The 26,760-nt window shown below is 42.2% G+C and overlaps 1 protein-coding gene across 3 annotated transcripts in view; it reads left to right on the forward strand.

Moving 5' to 3' along the window:
• The window catches only part of bahcc1b (BAH domain and coiled-coil containing 1b), a 100,518-nt gene that overhangs the window by 46,938 nt on the left and 26,820 nt on the right, over positions 1–26,760 (forward strand). For 2 of the 3 annotated variants that reach the window (XM_079801398.1, XM_079801399.1), the window contains exons 3-11: positions 3,466–3,642; positions 14,411–14,533; positions 14,619–16,643; positions 17,372–17,486; positions 17,605–17,795; positions 17,986–18,144; positions 21,220–21,416; positions 21,919–22,273; positions 24,530–25,324. In XM_079801398.1, coding sequence (XP_079657524.1) covers positions 3,466–3,642; positions 14,411–14,533; positions 14,619–16,643; positions 17,372–17,486; positions 17,605–17,795; positions 17,986–18,144; positions 21,220–21,416; positions 21,919–22,273; positions 24,530–25,324 — 4,137 coding nt within the window. Of the gene's footprint in view, positions 1–2,355; positions 2,477–3,465; positions 3,643–14,410; positions 14,534–14,618; positions 16,644–17,371; positions 17,487–17,604; positions 17,796–17,985; positions 18,145–21,219; positions 21,417–21,918; positions 22,274–24,529; positions 25,325–26,760 lie in introns of those variants that run through there. The other variant, XM_079801400.1, reaches the window with a different exon arrangement.

A 26,760-nucleotide genomic window follows, 5' to 3' on the forward strand; every position in this document is an offset into this window, starting at 1 on the left:
TTTTTGGCAGCTACATTTCGTTTCAGACCTCCCGCCATCCTTTCCTTTCCTCCAATCCCTCAGTTCATGTATCAACAGCATTTCATTTCTGCAGTTTGGTTTATTAGAAGTGGTGGAAGGAGGGGGGATGTTAGTATCGTGGGCGCAAGCAATAATTCCAGGCTTTGCAGCTGACGCTCGGCCCACGGCGTGCTCGAAAACGGAGGAAAAAAAGAGAGAAAAAAGTCAATAAAGCAAAGCAAACAAGAGGAAACATTTTATTAAAGGGAAGTTGGCGGAGGGCGTAGAGGAGAGGAGGAGCGAGGGCTTGTTCAGATGGTTGGTACGGTGGGTGTAGAGCAAACCAGACTTGTGGCATAAAGTCTGGTCCACTAGCCTACTGCATATCATTTGGCCAAAAAACGCCCATCGAAAGCTGCATACACTTCACTTTTGTCTGTGCCTAATTTAGATTAGAATCCATTGATGAGTTATTCCTCTCATGCTCTCATAATATTAACCTGGTGCCTTGTAAACACTGTTTTGTTACCCTCCAGGCTGAACCTGTGCGCATGGAACTAGCAAACTGAGTTTTTTTTAGATGTGCTTTCCAGTTTTGTGTTCAGTAGACTATCCATCAGACGGTCAGTGTCAGCGGTCTGTGGTTGTGCTGTCTGAGGCTGCCAGGCTACCCATGGCAACCGGCAGAGTTGAATCATGCAGGAGTATTTAGGTTCACGTAAGGGTGGATCAGGTTTCCCTTTCTCCCTGCTTTTATTCGTTCAGTTTGAATTTATCATAGATCGAATATTTAGTGTCTCTAGGAGATCATGAATGAGCAACTGCTGTGTTTTCCCATTGTTTTCCCTAAAAAATCAGTCTTAATCTCGACAACGATTTATTTTTTTTATTTTGCTGAGATAAACAATTTTCATCGGGTTTAACGTAGTTTATGAAAATATGAAAATATTTTGAAAAAAATCGAGTTTAATATGAAATGTTTGTTAGACATTGAAAAAGTGTCGATTTTAATTAAAATATAAAATTCACTAAAATATTGGGTGAAAAAGCTATAAATATTAACACATTTTTCATTTCAATGAACTAACAAATGTTTATATATATATATATATATATATATATATATATATATATATATATATATATATATATATATATATATATATATATATATATATATATATATATATATATATAATGTGTATATATACACGTTTAAATATTTAATTTAATTTTCTTGCATAATCTCATCAACAAAATTGATGTTGAAAATGTATATTGGTATAAGGTGTTTTTATTTCGTCGAGATGAAAAATGTGCATCGATTTTAATTAAAATAAACAGTTGAAAACGCAAGATATTGGTAACACATTACAGGTTTCATTACTTAACATTAACATGAACTAAGAATGAACAAAACTTCTACAGCATTTATTAATCTTAGTTAATGTTAATTTCAGGATTTACCAATATTTTAGTTTATATATACATAATTTATATCAACTGCATAATTTGTCAAAATTTCTGTAAAAGTAGATGCTGTTTTAGTCAGAGTAAAAAATGTGACATGATGAAATATTGATTTAATGTGTGTATATATACACTTTCTCAAAGTCTTATGTTGTGCCCTAACTGTTGACCTAACTAACTGGAAAAGACCTTGTGCATTTGAAAGGGGTGGATTTTGCCAGAATCCATCCAGAGACCGCATCCATAATGCATTGGTGAATAGTGCACAGGCCTTTCATTTCGGGAGTGGAACTCGTGGGAAGGTGGTAGGGACATTTGGGAGGAGAAGAAGGAGGAGAAGACGTCTGTAATGTGTGCTGGAAATTCTGCAGCCTCGATTATACCATTTCATGTAGCGGGAAACTGTTGCTAGACCAGCGTAACTTTCATCCCGAGGCGAGTGAGTGGGTGAGCGGAGACAAAGTGTCTTGACGGCTGTGATCCCAGCATCCACCCCGGCACCAGTGGCCTAATGTCTTTCCAGACCTGTAATTCCGCTGTTCTTTTCCTGCTTTCTTGACTTTTTTTTCCTGCTTGCTGTCATTTTTTGCCTAGGGCTTGAGCTGCGGCCTGGTGCTCTGTTTATCTTGTGAGAGCACTCATTTAGTAATTTCACACCCATAAACGTCTTCCTTAACCTCATCCCTCTCACCCACGTTAATTAACTTTTATCAGTTTAGGAAATGAAACCACACTCGCCTTCACCTCGTTGTTTAATTGGTGGTGTTGGTTGTTTTAGAGGACACAAGGGCAGGGTCTTTGTCAGGGGAAGACGCACAGGAAACCACAGCGGTATGCGCTGAAACTAACAACAGTGTGTTCATGCATGGTGTTTTTTCATCTGCGAAGACTTGTAAATGTTGTGCAGGCATCGTCTTAAGCGCAATTCGTTCTATTAAGTTCCACGTTTAATAAGCTGGTTTGATGATTCTATATGCTGTATCGCACCATGAGCGAATCGTCTCCGGTGAGCTGCCTTATCTTTAAATTATATTATGTCTGAAGTTTATTAAAGCCGTGCCTCTGTAGCATATGGGTTAATCAAACTTATTGGAGTGTTGCAAATTCGCTTTGTTTCTTCCTGTGTTGGAAAAAAACTCAAGATAGATGATGTGTTGGAAATGTAATGACTTCTCCATGTGGTTTGTATGTACTGTGCATGTGTAATGGATTTGATTTATTTAACCCTTGCTGGCTTGAATGTATAAAGTCTTGCTTATTTTCCTTTAGGGATGAATAAAGTTGTATCTCTTTGATGCTCTTCGATCCAGGGTTTCCCGATTATCATTCCATCACTGTGTTTCACTCTCTCTTTTTTGTGCATCTGTGTTTTGGGTGATTTAGGTCAGTGGTTCTCAACATGGTTTTGCTTCAGGACCCAGATTTTATTTATGGACATCGATTCCATTTTAAAAGTCAGTTGTTTGTTTGTTTTGTACTTCGGTTTGTTGCGGTTTATTTGCGTTTAGCATTATTTTGTCCCTGCTGTCTGGACAGACAGACACCCACCTTTTGGGTGTGCTGTGGTAATGATTATTTAGATGAGAGCGTATTACGGCTTGTTTCTTATTCTCCTTTGTAGGTCTTGTCGCAAAGTGTGTGTGTGTGTGTGTGTGTGGCTACAGCAGAGTGATCACAGGGACTTCACTATGGGAACAGACGCTTATGTTCCAAAACTCTCTCTCTCTCTTTCTTTTTAATGTCTCATACCTCACTTTCTGTCTCTCATTAAGTTTTTTGCTATCTTGATATTTCCTTCAGTCTTGTTTCCCCACAATTGCGCTTTAATTCTGTCTAATTCGGTTAGGATGATTATTTTAGGCAGAATGTATTTTTTCTTTGTAACAACTGCACTGTAATTGGGGAGGTCCACTTTATAATTTTCAGTAATTCAATAATTCGGTCGTTTCGAGGATATGTCAGATTTGTAACCATTTTTTAAATTTTGTCCTGCAGGCAGTGGACTGATAGGGAACTCCTCTGCCTCCTTCATGGGAACGTTTCTGGCCAGCAGTCTGGGATCTCCTCCCTCCCATCCTACCGGACCCCCATCATCCCCCTCTTCTCCGCCCTATCGCTCTGGACCTCACTCCACAGCCCCGTCACAGATCTGGTTCTCCCACTCACATGAAGGTGATCTATCTATCTATCTATCTATCTATCTATCTATCTATCTATCTATCTATCTATCTATCTATCTATCTATCTATCTATCTATCTATCTATCTATCTATCTATCTATCTATCTATCTATCTATCTGTCTGTCTGTCTGTCTGTCTGTCTGTCTGTCTGTCTGTCTGTCTGTCTGTCTGTCTGTCTGTCTGTCTGTCTGTCTGTCTGTCTGTCTGTCTGTCTGTCTGTCTGTCTGTCTGTCTGTCTGTCTGTCTGTCTGTCTGTCTGTCTGTCTGTCTGTCTGTCTGTCTGTCTGTCTGTCTGTCTGTCGTTCTATCATTCTATCTGTCATTCAGTCACTCCAAAATTCCATATATTGTTCTTAGATCTTATATCTATCTATTCTTCTGTCTATACTAGTCTTGTATAAATACCCAGCATGCTTTCTATAGCGGGCATAACCTAACACGTACAAACGCACACTTTAGAGTATGTATAAGATTCAGTGTGCTGTGCTATATTAGTGTACCCCTTTCTTAATTTCTGATTTTTATATCCAAGCGTAATTGTGCTTTCCCCTTGTGCGCTCTGTGTGCTTATGCATTAATTCAGACTATCCGTAATGTGCAATATGTTCTTTTAAACATTTTTAGAGCTTCATATAAATGTTTAAGCCTTTTAGTGCGTGTCTGAGTATAGTGTGTATTTGTGTTAACATGTGCACATGCCTGTTCTTTTTAAATAGTATGCACAGCTGAGCACTTGCTATTGGTACTTTCACAGATTCGTGTACAACCGCGTACAAGTGTATGTGTGTGTGTATCAGTGCGGGTTAACTGCTCTGTATCTGCGGAGCTCTTGGCAGCTGGCAGAATGGAACAGTAATTGTGGTTGGCAGCGAACACAGTGGTGTTACTGCTGGCACCCAGCGCTACTGTAACTGAATGACTGAACAAATCTGCGCGTGCGAGACAGAATGAGAAAGTTAGAGGGATAGGAAAAAAAACGAGGTGGAATAGCCGACCTAGTGCATATTCAAAGAGCTTGATATAAACCATCTATAACCCTACAACAATAACAATAATCATAAATATAATGATGATACTTCTGATTATCACCATTCAAATAATAATAATAAAACTAATAGCAATAATATTAATAACAGAATGTGTCTATAATGATGCAAACGGCCCCATCGTGATGATAAGAGCTCATTATCTGAATCAGTCTTTAATTGTGCTTAGCCCCTCGAAGCAACTGATTGGATGGCTCCATTTCCCCCCCAGCCGTGTCCCTGCACTCCCTTCTTCATTTGCATAAAAAGCATGTCATCAAAACGAGCCATGCAATTACCCCAGCCCTGTTCCCCTGGAGACGGTCCAGCTACCGATGATGTGACGCCCCACCTGACCCATTAGGCCAGGGGGGTGAAAGGGGGAGGACAGGAGAGAAAAGCGTTAGTTGATTGGATGCAGCGGGATCTCCTGTGCGGTCCGGGAAATTGTTAATTAATATTCATTAACTTTATGAGGCTGGTGCTGTAATGTCTGTCGGCAATTTAGTAAATTACCTTAAAAGCAAAAAAAAAAAAAAAAAAATAAGCAGAGGAAATGCATTTTGAGCATCATTGTAATGGATTTTCATGGGGAAGTTGAGCTGGTCACAACGCTCGTGTGGACTGCCAAGAGACGTTGCAATTTGAGGCTCAACGTTAGAAGCTCGCTGTTTTGGGGGTTGATGTGGGGTTTCCTCATCCAGGCCCAGGGGTCTCGTGACCCTTACGGTTAAACCCAACTGCAACGGTCTACTTCCTGCTCAGACAACCGACTCTAACACAAGGGGTGTGCATCTGTGTGTGGATTTGTGTGGGTACGTGAATGCGGTTTTAACTGAGAGATGCCGATGGTTAGAAGCATCACCACAGGGAGGTGCTGGCTTCCGGACCCTGCTGAGCATGTGTAAGAGTGTGTGTGTGTGTGTGTGTGTGTGTGTGTGTGTGTGTGTGTGTGTGTGTGTGTGTGTGTGTGTGTGTGTGTGTGTGTGTGTGTGTGTGTGTGTGTGTGTGTGTGTGTGTGTGTGTGTGTGTGTGTGTGTGTGTGTGTGTGTCTTCTCTGGCTTTTGGCCCCTCGGCTCCTCTTTTGGCTATGAACAGTTTGTGGTCAGGCAAAACTTTTCAGTGCCTCCTTTATCTCCCCCGGTCAGGTGTGTGTTTGTGTAAATGAGTGTCTGAGAGAACGTGTGTTTATAGTCATATCATAGAAATAAGCCAACGATGAGACATGCTGGCTCAACCTAACTGATAACCAGATACCTAAACGCCCAACTGCCCAATGGCAGACAGATCAGCCAGAGGTGTGTGTGTTTTCCAAACAGAAAACACAAGATATGGACTCAAACAGTTACTCTCCAAATATTCAAAACATGTTTTTTTTCCTCCCACGGAACACAAATAGTTATTTAGCCTATACAAGTTTACGATGCTCTGTTCTATGCATGTACAGTGGGGCAAAAAAGTTTAATGAAACCCATTCGGTTTGTATGTTAGCAGGGACTTTAATCGTAACTTAACGAGAGTATGACAAACAGAAAATCCACTCAGGATCCCTGGAATCAATGTTACAGTACCTCAGGCACGACATTTTAGCATTTTTGTAGCATAAACAGCATCAAATGGCGCTCTATGGCGCTGACACCTAAAGATGTCCGAGTTCCGGTCCCAGCGCAACTGATACTCAATTGCCATTGGCTCATCTGCGTTCGAGGGGAGGGGCTTACCGATAGGTCAATTGGAGGCTGACTAAATATTTTTTTGCCCCACTGTATATATGGTGACTGTCAAGCTCTAAAAAGGACATACAAGCACCATAAATGTGGCCCGTATGATGCCTGTGCTATCATATCTTGTGGCAAACTGAAATTTTAGTTGTTATAGACCTTATGCACCAGAGAAACAAACACACATGCATCTTTAGAATTTAGTTTTTGCGCTAGCTCTGTATATTTGTATGGCATTGCTGTCGAAGAGTAATCAGCTGGTGGATTTACTTATTGTTGAGTTAAAGAAAGTTATCATGAGCAGTGTAATTTTTGAAGCAGATGTCATAATAAATGTAAATAGACTGGGAAGTTTTTAAAACGAGTGGTTCATTCATAAATCCATAAGATCTTACCTTCATGCTGTGAAAATACAAACCGGAAGACCGAAACACAACGAATGCAGCCCTGAAAAAGGGCGGGGCTACGTAAGGTCTATACACTGATAATCTTCCCCTTTGGTGAGCTGTTAAAGTTACGATGTAACAAAAGTAGCAAAAAAGGAAAAAATATAGAGCGGGGACTTGGTTCTGTCCATCAGTTGATTGGATGGCGGTTATGATATTTTGAATAAAACATTTTGAAGGAAAAAAAAAACAAAATACATGGATGGATGAATCACAATTAGATCAATAATATGCATTTAGAAAATACCCAGCAAGCAATAGCCGTAATTTCACTGTCTCAGTTAACTATAGACCCGATATAGTCCGGCTATGAGTAACCCACTTCTAGCCAAAACAACCTTGAATTTGGTTACATGTAGTTTTTGCCAAAATAACTTGCGAGATGTATGGTATTCCATCATGTAAGCAAAGTCAACTGTGATTACAAGGTTTTTGGTTTCATTTCTTTGGGTAGACGTCTATTAAAGTTTCACTGACAGGCCAAATTTGTCTTTGCCTGGTTTTAGCCTAGAAGTCAGGGCTGTGTTTGGACGGCTATTAGACGTCTTTTAAAAGCAAAATTGATTGTTGGGTAGGATACATTTAAATTTCATGCTAATTTGAAATGGCAGTCAGCGAGTTGAATTTGAGAACCGAATCCAGATTCACAAAATGGTTCTTTTGAATTGGACCTTTTCATTGAATCGTTTTATCCAGTTTTTCAATACCAATATGAAAATGTTGACAAATCAGACTTTGTGAAACTAGATAAATCAATGAAAAGTCAAGTCAAGATTTTCAGTGAATAACGACTTAAATTTCAGTTTTATGTACACAAATCTATCGGATGATTTCAAAAGATGTGAAATATAGCGCATTGGTTGAATCACTTTTATGATAATTCTATGGTGTTTTTTGTTTTTGGGGGATATTCTATTTTGGTGCTTGACTGCCACAATCCCTATTTACTTTAATAAAATTGAATATAGTGGTCTGTTTGAGCTCCATGGAAGAAAGAAAATCCTAAAGTTTAAAATGACATGGTCCCTTTAATTCTAAGCATGTTTATCAGAGTGAATTAAGACTTAATAGCGCCGTTTTTTATCCAGTTATCCATAAATGTTTTCCCGTAAAAATAAAGTGACTGTGTGTATCAAAGCAACCTGGACACCTGTTTTCCCATCTGTGTGAACCCTCTGAGGAACATCAGGTTGTGATTGTGCCTGACCAGAGGATGCTTGCATTCATTCTGTCCCTCTTTCTTTCACGCACACACTCACACACATTTGTGCCCTCTAAATCCTCTAAACAAGTGTTGTGTGAGGCATTAAACGTGCAGCTGAGTGCTTCGCTGGGTGTTAATGTAAAACGCCTGGAGCAGGTAGAAATGAAGTCGGAACGGCAAAAGATTCTAATAGTTTAGACTTTGAGTGTGCGTGAGGGTGTTAGGTAGGTCTGCACGCTGCATTTGTGTGAGAGAGAGAGACAGAGAAAAGGAGAGCAAGGGAGTTGGCTCAAAGCAACAGAGAGGGGATCACCTTTGAAGTCACAGCTGGTGGAGGAAGCCAGGCTTGGCTTGGCACGTTGCATGCAGTGACTGTGAATGTGTGTGTGTGTGTGTGTGTGCGTGTGTGGAGTGTGTTTAGCCTGGGAAAAGACATGGAGACAGTTTGTATATTTCATAATAAATGAGAGAGTAAGAGGAAAATAATTGGTTACAGTAGCTCATGTACACCCACTCAAATATATGTTCTCCCACACACACACACACACACACACACTGTCCAAATGATTGTTTTTAAGGACTGAATCCAGGAAGCCCCAATCGGCATGTTGCCAGCTGGCCAAACTCCAGTGTCTGGCGCCCAGCCAACACACAGATCTGCCACCCGAGACTCTCTCGCTCTCTTTTTCATACGCATATTCTCTTTCTCCACGTCTCATTGTCCATCTTTCTTTTATCTCTCACTCATTCAATACCTGTGAGTTCTTTCTCCTTGATGTACCTAACCACTCTTCCTCTACATTAACAGGTTTTTTTGGGTTCGTTCCTCTCTATTTTTCACCTTCATCCATACCTCTTCCCTTTTAAAACTTTTTTTTCCCCCCATCATTTGTTGCTTTGAGGTTCTAACACATTCTCTTACTATTGATTATCGATAGACCATCAGCTTTCATTATCTTTTTTTCATCTGCTTCTCTTTTGTATTATTCAATTTCTTTTTATTTTGTATAAAACCTTCCTGACTCAAAATTTAGATTTGAAAAAAGTATCACACCTTCCACTAAAATATTAAGCAGTAACTGTTTTCAACATTAATAATAGTAATAGATTATTCTTGAGCAGCAAATCGGCATATTAGTATGATTTCTGAAGGATTTATGTTAATGGCTGCTGGAAATTCAGCTTTGCCATTGCAGGAATAAATGACATTTTAAAATATAATATTAACAATGAGCACCACATTTGTCTGATCAAGTTAAAAATCACTTCAGGATAGCTGCATGTTTTCCATCTATGTTTTTTACTCTGTATGATCCCTTAGGGTTAATGAGAATTGTTTATTTCAATTACTAATAAATAAAAAATGAATGTAACTTTATTGAACATCATCATTTTTTTAATTGTATTGCTGTTCTGCCATTTCATTAAAGCAACAAGCCACCTGAGGGTATTCGGTACAGTGGTTTTACCACCATTTTGAAGTGAATCGGCCTTGTGTGGCTTATTGCATCTTTTTTCTTGCAGCCTGCCACAGTGGCCACATTCTGCAGCCGTTGATTCAGCACATCTCACAATTAACAGAGCTGACAAGATCTCCTCCCCTTCTTCCCCTCTCTGTTCTGCTCTCTCCTCCCTCCGTCTGCCTGCTTCGTTCGGCAGCTTCGCTTCAATTAGTGCGATAGATGGCCGCATTTGCGTCAGCTTTGTTTATTTTTCACATTGTACTGCTTTCTTTATAAATCAGTTTAAATGACAACTTTTAATGGCATAACAAATGTGTGTTGCAAAAATAAAATATAGCACAATTTTGTAGTGTTTAGAAAAGCACAAATTGTACTGTAACACTTTACTTAAAGTCCATATGCATAATGCAAAATAAAGGTATTCATAATGTTCGTTATAAAGCATTATATCCAATAAATAATTGTTTCACACTGATTCCTTGTTACATCTGAAATTACATCGTGTTTTAATGCATTATACTCTTTGAATTATGATGTGTAATAACCGTGCATTATAAGATGCATTACAAGGCATAATTAATGCATTAAAATACTTTTATAATGCATTATACATAAAGGCTTTTACTTTAAATGAACAATTAATTAATGTAACTTAAAGGAATAGATTATGAGGGAGACAATATATTACTTATCTAGTTAAAGGAAATATGTAAGTAATTGTAATAATTGAATTGTAATAATGAACAGTAACGGAGGGACGCATCTCTCTCTCTCTCACGGTCTCTTCCTCAGGAATCTTTGTTCACATATATATGATTAGAGGGCTAGATGAGTGTGTTTCTGTGTGACTCTATTGTTCTCATCACGTAGGTTGCATTACATGCAGTAGGTTGTGCGCTGTACATGGAAGTTGAGTTTGTCATGCACATGACAGGCTGTAATCTGATGCACTTCTTTGTGCCCTGTGTGTAAAGGTATATGATTGTGTCGTGTGTGCCGGTGGAGCTGGTGTTGAGTTACACTTGCAGCGCTTTTTAATGATTGGAACAGATTGACTAGTTAGAATTCGATTTATTAATGGTGCTTTTTTTGTCACCGATTTTGTTATTTATATTGAACAATATAATACAATATTTTGATATTGAAATGAGTAATTAGAAGTTGAAATTAGAAGAGAGAAAGAGGGAGGTATGGAGTGGCAGCAAATGATTGGTTTATAATTTCTCATAGACTGAAGAGAAAATGACCTCCATAAAAGAAACATTGACACTCTTTGTGTATATGATTGAATTGGTAGTTCTGTGTAGCACCATTCCTTCTCTATTGCTCTCTTTCTCATACACACACACACACAACCAACCACAGATCCTCTTTGACTTTGTTTGGGAGACTGTCCAACACTCCCCACCTGTACTTTTCACTGCTTCTCAGTCTTACGGAACAAAAACAGTGTCTTGGCTTCTGAGCCCAATCTCAGTTTGATCTGGCACACTGAGCTCCTGTGGCTCCATCATTCTTCATTTAGATGAATACAGTTTTCATTCAGGCCGGGGAGCTGTAGTTTACAATAAGTGTGTTTGATTAGTTATGTGTGTGTGTCTCGTCACTCTAGCCCGTAATGGTCTTTGCTGGACTGCGTTTATTGCTCATCATTAGAGTGTGATTGCTTTCAGACTGCCGTGCTTCTCTGCTCTAATTGTTGGCATTTAAATTAATTGTGGAACGGAGGGATTGGGGTGATTGTTGCCTCCTCTTCTCTTCTCTTCTCTTCTCTTCTCTCCTCTGGTCTGGCATCAACTGTGGTGGTCTGTTCAGTTCCCATTTCCTTTTTGTCTCCTTCGCATCTCCTTTTTTGAGACTGCACACAACTGTTCAAAAGTGTGGGGTCAGTGAGATTTTTTTAGAGAAATGAATACTTTTATTCCGCAAACATGAATTAAATTGACCAAAGGGGACATTAAAGACTTTTTCATTGTTACAAAAAAGAAAATCTATTTCAAATTGATGCTGTTCTTTAGAACTTTCTATTCATCAAAGAATCCTAAAAAAACAACATTGAACAAGAGATGTTTCTTGAGCAATAAATTACATTTTGAAATAAATTAAAATAAAAACATTTATTTTAAATTGTAATGCAATTTCACCACTTCAGTTTTTACTGTATTTGTGTTGAATTAAATGCAGCCTTGGTGAGCATAAGAGACTTTCAATAGCATTAATAAACTGTAGTGTACACATACACATTACGTGTATACAGTATACATGCTCAAGGACATACACACGTTTACAAATGACGGTGCTGCTTCAATTTCTATTTCTCTGTCCCTCTTCTTAGTTCACGGTAATGTGTGCGTTTCTCTGTATCTGCGCATGCTGCAGGAGCGTGTGTATGTGCGCGCTCCGCGAAAGTGTGTGTCGATAACATTGAAATTCTGTGGCTGTAGGAAACAGGTGCAGCCAGAAGGCCTGATATTACACATCTGGACTCCCCTGTGATGTCACTGTCAGCAGGACGCTCCTCTGGTGTCAATTAGTAGGAGAGGCAGGAGAGGGGGAGATCTCCTTCCCTGCTCCTTTGTCTCTCAATCGCTCTTTCTCTCTTCCAGACGCACTCACACATGTACCTACACAGACACTCTCTCATAATCTGCCTCTTGAAATGATATGCTCTGTCTCTATCACACTCACACTCCCTCGTTCACATCTCTTTCCCACTTTCACCCTCTTGCTCGTTATTGATATATGTGTTACACAAAGGTTTAATTCATGCCCCAAATGTCTGTTACTATAATGAAATTCGTAGCAAAGGTTCATGAGGTGTGTGTTCATCACTTCCACCAATCACAAAACAGTCGTTCAAGGCTGGTTTATGCTGTTTAAAGGGATAGTTCACCCCCAAAAAATTACTCACCCTCATGTTGTTCCAAACCCGTAAGACTTTTGTTCATCTGCGGCACACAAATTCAGATCTTTTGAATGAAATCTGAAAGCTTTCTGTCCCTCCATAGACAGCTACGCAACTGACACTTTGACGCTTCAAAAATTTCATAAAGAGATGGAAACGAATCCATATAAATTGAGTGGTTTGGTCAAATTTTCTGAAGAGACACGGTCGCTTTATATGATGAACAGATTGAATTTAGGCTTTTATTCACATATAAACATTCATCAACGCACACATCAGTAGTGGTAAACAGAAGCTCAAGCATGTGCGCTTGACATGCGAGAACCAAAGAGGTTCATTCTCGTGTGTCACGCATCACGTTTCAGCAAGAGGTTTGTTTTCGCACGTCAAGCAGGTTCGGTTGAGCTTCTGTTTATGCTGACTAAAAAAGCCTGAATTTAATCTATCAACCGCTCAATTCATATGGATTAGTTTTAACATTCACTTTTTCAAGGGTCAAAGTGTCAGTTGCATAGCTATCTATAAGCTCCCAGATTTCATCAAAAAGATCTTAATTTGTGTTCCGAAGATGAACGAAAGTCTTACGGCTTTGGAACGACATGAGGGTGAGAAATTAATGACAGAATTTTCTTCTTTTTTTTTTTATAGTCAAGCTGGTTACCAAACCAATTTTAGTAATGCACGGAAATTAACATTCTAGTCCATACTGACAATTATTTTTCATGTTATGGCTTATATAACCTATAAATAGCTGCTTAAATTTTGTATTAATAAAAAAAACCTTAACAGTTGAAAATCAAGCAATGAAAAATGTAGATTCATTTTGAGATTTGCTGAATCTTGCATTTAATAGTTATATGACGGCAATGCAAAAGAGCATGAAAAAGTAAATGTCAAATATTGACTGTTACTGATAAAAAGTCAGATATCGGCTGATGATTGATATGGCATCAATAAATCGTGCACGTCCATCTGTCTATTTCCAGAGTTCCCTATTGTGTCAGGACTGATGGGGTCACGGCAGTGTGTGTGTTTTGTAGGCTATGGGACAATGGCCCTGTGGAATGCTGAGGATGAGCATTATGGACTGCTGTTTACTTTGGCCCTGGACTGTTAAACTTTTAACTGCATCCAATTAAACAGTGTGCAAGGACAGGGTGTCTCAAGCAAATACATGCACAGAAGAAAACACACTCTCAAAAAGACACCGGGATACTCTCCCCTCACATGGAGTACCATTTCACTGACAGACAGAAACACACTCTCACACACACCACAGATGGCTATAATAGCTCTGTGTTGTGGGCGGCTTAAGCATGTGACCCTTGTGTGCCTGGCCATTGACCTCTGCTGGTCTGTGGTTGGGTTTCAGCCATGTGCTTAGTTTACACATAAATACACCCCACTGTAGCCTTCACTATCTCAGGACACAGTTCAGTGTCCTTGAAGATTGGAGTCAGAGACAGAGTCAAGCTGAGCGGTTATTTACCTATCTCTGTACCAGTAGAATGTGTGTGTATTGCTTTTATAAGAGCGTCTTGTATTTTTGTATTCTGTGAATGTGTGTCTCTTTATTTATTTATATATATATACGAACAGAACTGATTCAGATTGTAAAATGTCATGTGGTGCGACTCCCCAAAAACTTGATATTTATATATTAATAATTCACGATATTTGTAAAAAGTACTTTTTACATTAAAAAAATATATTTAAAAACTTTTTTGAAAATAATGTTTAAGATTTTTGTAAAAGCCTGTAATTATAAATAATTGTACACAGAAGTTCTAAAAGCTCTTGTTTAGATGAGCTACTCATAAATGTCGAGTAAAGAACTGAACTTGTTTGTGCAGGGGTTTCTGGGAAAGGTTGTACCATGCTGTAGGGCTTCATGAACCTGTGTCCAACCACAGCAAAAGGCCAAAACTGTCACTCTCTTTTGTTACATTTGTTTATCCTGACAATGTTCTCTCTCCTTTCTCCTTTCTCTCTCAGCCCCAGGGTATCCCCGCTTTTCAGGGAGTCTAGCCCCCACCTTCCTGTCCATGAGCCCCCTCGATCACCATGGCAACAGCAGCGTACTCTATGGACAGCACCGTTTCTATGACACTCAGAAAGGTGAGTGAGGTTCAATTTCTCCTGTCAAGCAACAGTAAACAGTTTATGTAAAAGTATTTGTCTAAATGTGTCTTTCTTTCCTAAGATTTCTATCTACGAAGCCTCCCGTCGCAGCCCCACCTTCTCTCCACAAATCACAGCCTCCCACCATTATCTAGGACTGCTCCCGCCCACCCGTTGGACTCCTGCAGTCGTGAACGGGAACCTGGGAGCACAGCTTCCCAGAAGAGCTCCAAAGAGACGGGTGTAGCTGAGCGAAGAGTAGCACCCGGAGGAAAAGAAAAAGAAAAGAGTAAACAAGAGTCCAAGCAGGATCGTCATCATCACGGCGCTCCCACCCTTCACCACCACCACCACCACCACCACCACCCGCACCATCCACAACACCACCCCCAAGGCCTAGAAGAGGACTTCCGGCACAAAGATGACCCCAAGCACCTTAGTTCCTGCCTACTTAGCACCAAGACCCAGAATGGCTCTGATCCAGGGGCCACAACCAGGGGCTCTCTGCCCAGTTGTGTGGGGCCGGGGGCCTCAGGTCTGGGGACTGGCCGGCAGACCAGCGGAGATGTTCATTGTTGCAAGGAGGGGGTCAGTGGCGAGATGCGAATTAGTGAGCCGGCCTCAGACTGTCTTCGCCACAGTGCCATGCTGGGCCATGCCCACCCAGTGCCCTACTCCATGCCCCCTCCCCTGGGCCTAGGCTCTGCTGTGGGAGCATCCTGGCTGCACCCGAGTCATCCACACCATCATCATCATCATCCTCATCATCACCACCCAGATCTCTTCTGCCCACCACCCCCTGCTCCACTAACCATGCCCACTGCTCAGGAAAAGAGCCTTGGCAGGGACTCTGAGGTGACAGGGCCTACATTTGTGCCCTCTGTGGGGCCACTGGGAGACAGAACCAGTGGACCATTCCAGTTAGGAAACCCTCACTGTCGAGGTGTGGGAGGTGGGATGGTTGGGGGTGGTGCAGGGAAAGAAACGAAAACTCCTGAGAGGAGTAGCAGTGGAAGTCGAGCAGCTACCCTACTGCCTCCCCCGAGTAGCTGCCAAAGAAAATCTTCCCAGCAGCAACATGCATATGGCAAAGCAGACAAGAGCCCAGACTGGCCCCCGGGCCCCCATTCACGCACAAACGAGGTTCAGCACAGTCAGAATCAGCATCCCCACTCAGCTCGTTCATGTAGTTTGGACAGCACCGAGGAATCTGATGCCTTCCGTCCCTCTCTGCCACAGGGGACGAAGGGTGGTCAGCAAGCTAAAAGTAGCATTTATGCCAGCACTCCACCTTTCCGGGACTATTCCCACTCAGGTCCGTCGAACAGGGCATCGTCCGAAGGTAAAAGTGCAACAGAGATTGAGTGTACTCTTCAGAGGAACAGTCAAAGAGTTGCACGGATACGTCATCAGCAGCACAGTAACAGGGCTAGCACTGGTGGACAGGGTCCAGAGTTGGAGCCTAGCAACAGCGCACAAGACAAGAGGAAGATGGACTTGGAGTCGGCGTCACAGGGATTCAGCGGCCATCAGACTGGCACTCATCCCTCCTGGGAGGTGCGAGGACACCCTGCTCGGCTGGATGGAGAACCGCACAAGGCTTACAACTCTCTGGGTGTTGCTTCCCAGACTTCACGTGGGGACCAAGGCCCTCTTCCCCCTCTAACCGCCCCACAGGAGGCCACACTGGGCCCCCAGGGACCCGAAAGCAATGCCATGAGTAGTCTGATGAAGTACAGCAGCCAGCAACCACTGCTGTTCTCTCAGAAGAGCCCGTTTGGTGGCCTGGGCTGCATCAAGCAGGGGGCAGTAACTGGGGAGAGGAGCGAGAGGAACGAGAGAAGCGAGAAAAGTGGAAGCGGCTCGAGCTGTGCTCTACAGGAGGCGAAGCAGACCCTGCCCCCCAGGAGAGCCTCGTCATCTGGGGAGAACGAGCGCTCGGAGCGGGCAGGCAAAGACTCAGGGGAAGCTCAGGGGGAGGGAGAGGTGCGACAGCCCCCTGTAGGGATAGCGGTGGCCGTTGCCAGGCAGAGAGAGCCCCCGTGCCGCCTGCCAGACGGGCATCCCACCCACAGCCACCATAGCAGAGTGATGCCCAGCATGAAGGGTAAGCGACTCGCAACAGGAGGTCTGGTGTTTGTGAACAAGTGTGTGTTCTAACAAGCTATATATACATTTCAGGCGTACTGGATATGCTTGATGAACTTTTGTAAACTTCACATGTAAAAAAAACAAACTTGTGATTAAAGGAATGGTCACAGATAAGATTTTTTTGGGGTTGTTAATCCAAACTACTTGTCATCCCTTGATATTTTGTAGGTGTAACCTTGCCATATTGTGTTTTTTAGGTGTTACGGTGACTGCCAAATTGCTCTTAAATCTTCACACAGTGTACAATATCTTCTCAGATAAACATATGCCAAGATCGTACAAATGAAGGATGACAATTAGCAGCCACCTGTTTAATATAAAATTCTGAATAGCTATTACCCAGTTGCAACACCTTGGTTGTGTCTGATACCTGGAAATGCTGCTTTTATAGGCAGTATAAAGAGATAAAAAGACATGAATGCAATAAATTTATGTTTTGGTGCCTGTGATATCCCACTATTCTGTACCTCGGTTTGGCATTCAATTGAGAGAATATAAATGTTGTCTGAACAAGTGAAATTACTAAATTAGTAAAGGCAAATTAGTTGGTTTAAGGGGATCTTTTTATAGATTTATTTGCCTTTGGTTTCAGACACAGCCACTGAGACTTTTGCCACGGGATGGTCTTAGGTTTTTGGTCAGTTGTGGGTGTTCTGATTGTGGTGCTGAACTGTTCTGTGTTAGGTGTTGGACGCCCAATGTACCCGCTGGAGCGGGAGATGGATGAAGACAGGAAAAGAGTCTGTGAGGAACAGCTTGGACTGCCTCCTTTTGACAGAGAGAGAGAAATCCTCCTCAGGTATGACTTTTAGTCATGTGATGTTTAGTCATATGATATGATGTTGACTTAGCATGCTACAGTGTAGTTTTAATGCCTAAGATGATAACATTGTGCTATTTTGATGGCCTCCCCTCAGGGAAAACAAAGACAGAGTTGAGTTTGCCAGGATCCACCCCTCCAGTAGTTGCCATGGAGATTTGACCTCACACCTTATTGTGCCAGGCGGTAGCCAATTAGGCACTGAGCCATCTGCTCACGCCCACCCCGCCCATCATCACTGGATGCCTAGGACAGGAAGTCCCTCCCTTTGGATGGGTCACTCTTATGGTGAGCAAATGCCATCTGTTTTTACTGTTTTGATGATATTAGATTACAATATACTTCATGGTCTTGTTGAATTTCTGCATGTGTTATTTAATTAGTTTTACCCTACTAAATAATCAATGAATTGTCCATTAGTATTGAAACTCAAGCCGAAATCTTTCATCATTAAGCAGTTTTCCATGTCTCTGTTCAGGTCTCAGTCATGCAGCATTGCACCAGAACTTGACCCCAGGCTTCTCTGCAACCATGCCCAGCCCCTTGCAGCCAGTCTTGCCCCTGCCTCAGGACCCCTCCGCCGCCCTAGTGGTATTGCCTACCGAGCCAGCGGCCCACCCTGCCACCCATCACCTTGGTACATTTCCCAAAATTACAGATACTATAATGATCCCAGGAATTGCGTATTTGTTTAGCAACAATGCTATTGTCAACTAGGCTAGTGTATGGAGGTTATTCAGCTCCACATATATTCAAAGACCATACAAACACAAAAGCTGATTTTTGAAGAATCATCACACATCTTTTTTCCCTTCATACAACGATCAAATAATAAATAGAAATTTCATGTTTGGCTGAACTTTTCCTTTAACAGCAAGACAGTTACAGCAATTTAATCCGTGATCAGTCTGTCTACTTGTTTTGTTCCAGAATTCTACACTGAATTCCTTCCCCTCGGGTCTAATGTCCCTTCCCCCTCTGCACAGTTCCATCTCATCCCCTTCTGCCCCTGTATCATTCTGTAATCATTATTGTGAAACGCTTCACTAAGCCAAGCAGGCATTTACAGCACATTGTAGTATGGACTTAATGGGAACAGTTTCACAAGCGGTCCTAATGCACACTCTGAATGCACAAAGTGGAATTATTCAAACTGTTTAAACAAATTATCATTTCAAGTAGATAGCTTGCGTATTTGACTTTGAGTGTGGGGTGGGGGGCGGGGGGGGGGTGTATGCATAGATAAGCGTGTGCGAGTGAGAGAAATGGAGATCTAAAGTCACTGTGTGGGTGTACGTTTCAGGGTCTGTTGGTTTAGATTAAATTTGTATGAATACGTTGTTCGCATGGCAGCAGAAATGGCCCAGGTGGGCTTTTAGGAGTTTGTCTCCTTTGCGTCAATGTGTGGAACCTGAGAAGGCGAGAGGTACAGGGAAAAATATCAATTTAGGGATCAAAATGTTTTGTTCGTTTTGCACAGCGGAACATATTTTTACTACTTTTTAATTGATATATATATATATATATATAATCAGTATTTTTTTTTAAATGTATTGGTAATTTTGCATGCTTTTGCATTGCAAAGTTTATCTTTAAAAGCAACTAGTGATTTAATAACACTTTTAAATGTAATATTTAGCAAATCTCAGGATGTACTGTAATTATTCATATTGTATACTAGCATACCTAATAACCTAAATTCACTTGTAGCATTTAAAATGTTAAAAACAACACATTCCTACTCTACCTGAACACTGAGATGCTGTACTGTAAACCAAAGCAATATTTAGGATCAGCTCATACCAGCAGTTAGTGTCATTCTCTGGTACACCATGATGCCTGAGCAAAGTTAGGACATGGCATTCTTAGCATGTCTTTAATGGTTTTAAACAGTATTGCACCGTGCCTTGTCATGCCATGTGGTGTTTGGCTGTGCTATCGTGTCTGCACAGTTCTGGCATTGTGCTTTGATTTGTTGTGCATCTCTGTATGTCTTTTCGCCCTATTATACTGTGCCTTGCTGTGCGGCGCATCATTCCGTGGCTTTTTGCTGTATTGTGCTGTGCTCTGCTGTCCTGTGCTGTGCGCCTCTGTTCGGCATTCCTCCTCCCCACACTGGCTGTGAAATTTAATTAGCTCTCTGCTCCTTAGCGTCACACTCCCCTTTCCGCAACAAAGAAGGGAAGTGCATCCATTGGATCCCTCCCTAGGGAAACATAACCCTGTCCCAGTAATCTTTCCCAAACAAAGGTCCTTGCCATACATCAAGGAAGGAGGGGCGGAGAATATGCAGCATGCAAAACCGAATGGCTGAAAGAAAAACATATTGTGTTGAAATTTCTGTGGGCTGAGGCTCAAGGCTGAGACTAAGTGCTTTGCACAGCTGCACTTCATCCCTCTACACTCTCTCCCTCGCTCTCCCCCTTCCTCCGTCCTTCCTATCTGATCAGCTTGTTTCAGAAATGACCGACTCCTTTCAAATATCCTGTTCACTTAGCGATTAAACGGCACAAAAGTGCATCGGTAAAATGGCTAGTCACATGTAGGCAGACTTTGACTTTGTACCATTAACTCTGGTTCACGGTTCAGCTTCACTAGTTAAAGTGATAATCATTCACACAAAATTGACAATTCTTGTGTCATTTATATTTTGAAGAACTATAAATGCACCATTGTATCCAGTCAATGGGTTTTTTCATTGTATTGTTTCAAAATATCGTTCAACTTTGTGTTGTTTGGAACAACGTGAGGAAGAGTAAATGACAGAATTTTCATTTCTGACTGAACTATCCCTTTAACTTGATATTAAGTTCCAAGATTTGATTCACTAACCTGGCAAACTTCCCCAAATCCAGTGATTTATTTAATCCTCGCTCGTTGTATGAACCCAGTATCTTGTGTAAACAACTTTGTTTCAGTTTTTTAGCGTCAGTCAGTCATATTGGAACTGGTTATTTTAGATAGCACTTGCTGTTTTTGCATGCAATATGCATCAGGTGGCCAGTGGGTGCTGCCTTGTGAGGCTGAGACAACGGGTGACCTTAACGCTTCCCTGTCTGTCTCCTTTCCTCAAGAGTTTGTCTCTGGGTATAACATCTGTGCTCCTTTTTAAGGCCAACACCCATCACCTAACCCTTATTACTGGCATAATAACCCAACCCAAGCTCTTGTGAATGAGTGAGCCATTTGGGAGTAGACCCTTCTTGCCCGCTCTCAGCAGGCTGTCAGGAAGGTCTTGTCAGAGGAGCCACATTCATGTGACAGTTTGAGACAGCAGCGCTGAATCGTCTTGACTAGCACTGCGGCATGCGATAGCCAGAGATGAGGCAAGTGTGGCTGGTGAGCTCACTGGTGACCGTCGTTTTGCGTTAATCCGCTGTGGTATGGCAGGCTAACGGTGAGTGCAAGGGACAGACGATGTAAGAAAGAAGCAGTTTGCATTCTCTCTCTGCCCACGGATTGAGTGCGTTACATGATTAGGAAAGAGATGTGGAAATGTGAGGGGATTTTTTTCCCTGGGGACGGAGGATGACTTTTGGAAAGAAAAAAAAAAAGAGAGTAGAAGAAAAGAGGGACGGAAAAGGAGTGGAATCTTATAGCCGTAAATCAATAGGCCTTCAGAGCGATAACTGAGACTTGCCTTGAGGCAAAAGAAAAACCTTTGTTCATTATTTTCTCATTCCTTTCTCTTTTTCTCTCTCGCTCTCTGTAGATGTAATGGAGCAGCAGGGACTGTGGCCCCCTGTTTACGGAGCCCGAGGGCCCGCCTCACACATGCAGCATCCCGCTGTCTATTCCCGCACCCAGTTTCTACGGCAACAGGAACTCTACGCGCTGCAGCAACATCAGCACCAGCAGCACCGCGCGGCACAGGCAATGGAGCTGGCGCACAGACACAGTCACTCACAGGTAACAGATGAAGGAGTACATATGGTTAGCCACGTTTCCTCATACCACTCAAGGTGATTTCCCAACAGCTATTTTTCAGCAGGCCTACCCAGGGCACCTGAGGTTATGAAAAGCCTGCTATTCCTGCTCTCAGAAATCCATAGCAGTTATAGCCAAAGAGCGGCCAGCTTTCATTTTCAAAGCACATTTAAATGTTGGAAGTTTTGAAAGAGTGGGATTCTTCTCAGGAATGGGGCATGATTCAGGCTTTTATCTGGCTGCTTTTGTACAAAGAAGCAGAGCAGAATGCAAGTGAACAGTGGATCATTAGCACCCATTGTACTGTGTCCCTGGTGCATGTCGGTATGCAAGAAACCTGTGACTGAATCATAACTAGCTCCATGTTAGTATCCTTTTTTGCTCTATAAATGAATTTCAGTTGTGAGAAAACTGGAAATAATGTTGCTGTAGTGCTCTGGGTTATACAGTCTCTGAAGCCTGTTTGTATTTCCTGTTTCTGCAGAGGAAACCTGAGGATCCCCCCATCGATCTGGTTGAGGGATCGTCTGAGCACCGTACGCCCAAGCACACTAAGCCTTTTTCTGTTGGCCCCTCCTCTAAACCGCCCCCCTCCTCCTCGTCCCCAGGGGGCTGTGCCTCTCGTCTTTCGCCCTGCTGTCGCTCACCCGCCCCGCGGTCCCACCTCAAGAGTACACCCTGCACGCCTTGCCCTGAGCCCAGCCCGGCCGTGGCCGCCCCTTGTTCCCCAGCGCTCAGCCCCCATGCCACCCCCCACCACCTGCCAAAACCTGCCGAGTCCCAGGACAAAAGGGGAGAGGGCCAGCCACCACAGGACTACCCTCAGTCGTTGGAGCCTGGTGAGTGGGAAAACGGCAGCATTCATGTCTGTTATTTCAGTGAATGTATTTAGTATACTTACAGAAACAAAAATGCTTTGTGGTGTTTTACCTGTAGATGGGTGCTGTTGTGAGCATATGTGGCCGGGGTGTAGTACTAATATGAAAAGTGGGAATAGGACTCATTATATACCTTTTAAGCTTGGCTCATTAATATTAATTAGGTCTCATAATGTTTGCACAACTTGTTTACTTAAAGGCAGATGCTAGTAAGTTATACTATACCATAATAGCTGAGAGTGCCACTTTCAGGGTTCATTCTACTTGGTCTTAAAGGGTTAGTTCACCCAAAAATCATAATTTACTCGCCCTCATGATATATACATACGAAAACATGAATTGAGCAGTATAGTCCAAATTTTCTGAAGAGACTCGAGTGCTTTATATGAGGAACACATTTAATTTAGGCTTTTATTCACATATAAACATTCATCAACGCACACATCAGATATGGTAAACGAAAGCTCAAGCATGCTTGCTTGACGTGCGAGAACCAATGAGGTTGAGTTTTTTTCTCACGTGCCAAGCAAGTATGGTTGATGTTTATGTTTGCTGATATCATTGGAATCATATATATACCATTGGCTGATATAAGCCAATTATAGACAAATGATCAAGAGACCCTCCATTTGGCATAGCAATTAGAAATAGCTTTTCCATGGTACACTAGTATTTTGTAAGTTACAGAAATAATAACATAGAATTTGTAATCAGACTGACAAAAACATAAATTGATTTGAAATATAAGCTAAAATGTTGGTTATTGATATCATCAGTTTTGGCCAAAATTTCCAGATTGATGCATTCCTACTTTGGGTGGAATGAACTTTGAAATTGCTAAAATAATGCTCTCTGAACCCCTGTACATGCTTAGTATTTGAAACAGAACACATGCTAACACGAGTCAGACAATAAAAAGGCAGTGGACTGGTTTGTTTGGAGTATAATCCATTCTAAAAAAAAAAAGGGGTAAACAGAATAAAGCATAGAATAAAAGCCAAAATAGTGCTTTTTACTAATTCGCTTCCTATCCCACTGCCCTCATATTTGAGTCCGAAAAAAACAGCGACTAGAGGAAAGAGACTGGAACATTTCATTTCATTCTCAAGGTTAGGGTCTTGCCATTGCGTCTGGCTCCACAAACCCCTGGGGGAGAGGGAGTGAAGGAGAGAAGGAAAAAAAGAAGAGAAGAGATGGCAGAGTCGAAAAAAAGACTGCGACCACAGGGACGGTCAACAGAAAAGAGAGATATTTTGCCAAAGATAAGATACACAGAGCTTTTGAAGGACTTGTTGCCTTTTGATTACTGAAGACAATCAGCCTGTTAATATGAATGGAAGTATAAGTGCTGACTTTGCACCATTGTATCCATTTTTGACACATTTGTATGTGCAAGAAAGCATAGACTCCGTGGAGAGCGGCTTGCTGTACGGGGTAGGAACGAGTGAGACAGACAGAAAACAGTAGGGAGGTCAGTGAGACAGCAGACAGGGCCTCTCTTATCCTTCAGAGGTCCTTGAGTGCTGGCTGGCGGAGGGATACGCATTCATCTGGCGGATGGATACCATCAATAACACAGCGCTGAGGTGACAGGGCTGGCTGTGCAATCACACCCAGACACCATGCTGTCATCAATATACCCGGCTATGCTGCAGATCTCATATAGAGACACACACACACACACAGGCACGCAGCGTTCCCTGCGCAATCGTTTTCACTCACATGGCGGACGAGACGAATACACACTCTCACTTAAAGACTAATTTATACACAAACATTACTCCGTGCACTCTTTCTCTCTCTCGCACACACTGCATCCATAACAACTTGAACATAATTCAATATTCATGGAAAATTCGCTCATGCCTGCGCCATAGCCTTTATGGCGCCGGCTCCATTATGTGTGTGAGTTATACTAGATAAACGCAACGAATGGTACACACTGTCGCTAATGCTTCTGTATACAGCATATATATCACCCCTCTCTGCACTTCAGCGGCAGGGGGCCGTGCCCCTTAACTGACAAGGTCATATTGTGATGTGTATTACAAATGAATGGTAATGGGTTGCTGGTTCGCTGTGCGCTGAAGTGTGTTTCAGAAGCAGTTAAATCTTTATGCTTGTAATAGAGTGACTTCAAACAAGGTTGAGGAGCCCAAACTAACATCAGTGTTTATAGAAACACTCAATCAGTTTTATTCTCATTTTTTCCTGTAGATCTCCCTCCTGGCTACACTTACCCCGCCATCACCATGGGTTACAAGGGTGGTCCCTCCCCTCAAGAAGTCCAATTGGCTGAGCACGCCGACCTGGAGGCGGAGCAAGCAGAACCTGCAGAACCTGCGCCTCAGCCCCACCCACTTTCTCCCAAAGGGGAGGAGCCTGTTTGCCCAACTGGTGTTGTCTCTCCTACTAGAATGTCCCAGGAAGTAGAGGATGTAGCGGAGAAGGGTAGAGTGATAGAAGCAGACAGACAAGTGGATGAAGGACAGGTGGATGTCACTTTCTCACAAACTTCCCTTTGCGCCGTTACTGAATCTACAGTAACGGACGCCCATCCCGACCGGGCAACCATGATCCCCAATAGCCAGACTAGTGGAATAGAGAGTCCAGAGCCAGCTGAAGACAACAAGAAGCAGGATGAGGAGCTACAAGACTCTGTCCAGATTTCTGTGACCACCATCCAGGATTCACAGTCTGTGGAACCTACCAAGCACGATCCAGAGAGGGCCGCTGAGGATGAGTGCACATCACCAACTGACTCACCCTCGCCACCTTTCTCCCCCTGCCCCGTGCCCGCTGCCCTGGGGAATCAGTACCCCGGGAGCTGCATTTGGAGCCTGGAGCTGCTCCTCGCAGCAGCGCTTTGTGCCACACGAGATGCCCGTATGACGGTCCCTGTACCTGTGTCTGGGAATGCAGTGGCCCCTAATTATGGCATAGAGTTACTAAGTGAACTGGCAGAGCTGGAGCGATCCCAACAGCAGAGCAACAACATGGGAGAGAATGGAGGTAAGGACGAACACACACATATGCTCCCCAATATTCAGATTACCAGTTGATCAGTTTGGGTTTTTCAATCGCTCATTCATAAATTCTTACTGTTTTCATTCTGTGTGCAAAATTCACAATTTTCAGGGGAGTCGGCTTTTGCTGGAATTCCTATACAAGGAATTTGTATAGGATTTTGGCTAGCAACATTGAGGTTTCATGAATGAGATAAAATTCTTCACAATAAACTTTGCTAACTTTTGTGGCTATTGAAACGTGTTCATAAACAAAACCAAATGCCATAGATGACACTGATGATGTAAACCGAAAACATAATGTCTTTGCATTTAACTTTTTGCTGTAAGAAATCTTCTACTATGTGTGCGAGCTCCTCTCCTTGTTGAACTTAGACTATTGAAACGTGTTCAAAGGAGTAGTTCACTTTAAAATCAAAATTACCCCATGATTTACTTACCCTCAAGCCATCCTAGGTGTATATGACATTATTCTTTCTGATTAACACAATCGGAGTTATATTAATAAACATCCTGACGCTTCCAATCTTTATAATTGCAGTGACGGGTCCATTGAGTTTGAAGCTCAAAAAAGTGCATCCATCCTTCATAAGCATACTGCACACGGCTCCGGGGGGTTAATAAAGGCCTTCTGAAGCGAATCGATGGGGTTTTGTAAAAAAAATATCCATATTTAAAAGTTTATAAAGTTAAATATCTAGCTTACACCAGACCGCCTTCCATATTCAACTTGCGCAGAAAGTGTAACACCTCTCGTATGCTCAAAACGCTTACGCTACATCCGAAGTCATTGCGTTGCGCCAGGTACGCTTTTTTCGTAAGTTGAATACGGAAGGCGGTCTGGCGGAAGCTAGATATTTTACTTTTGATATATATTTATTAATATAACTCTGATTGTGTCCATCAGAAAGAAGAAAGTCATATACACCTAGGATGGCTTGAGGGTGAGTAAATCATGGGGTCATTTTCATTTTAAAGTGAACTATTCTTTTAAGACCTTACCGACCTATTGTTGTGGCTCCCTTTGGAGAGTCCTTATTTATTTACACCCCAATCTCATTTAGTTACATCCTTCCCAATGTACACCATCACCACATCAACTCCCACAGTTTCAGAAGACTGTCCATCCTGGAACATTTCCAGCACCAACAGGTTTACAAAAGGTAGTTAAAAAGCCAGAGAAACGGCCGTTCTGTTCTTTCTTATCACAATAGAAAGCATGCCCAATCACACACAATTTAATTTCTCATCAGTGATTTGCATGAGTGGCCTTGTAGCGCTGTGATACAGGCGGAAGGGGAAGACCACGTCGGAGGCTTTCATTTTTTTTCTATCCTCACAAAAAGAGGTACAGAAAATAGGGTTTTCAGCCCAGCCAGATCTCCAGGCTTTGTGTGAAGGAAAGATAACAAAGCCCCCCAC

Source organism: Gobio gobio (genome assembly GCF_949357685.1).
Source record: "Gobio gobio genome assembly, chromosome: 20".
Taxonomy (NCBI): domain Eukaryota; kingdom Metazoa; phylum Chordata; class Actinopteri; order Cypriniformes; family Gobionidae; genus Gobio; species Gobio gobio.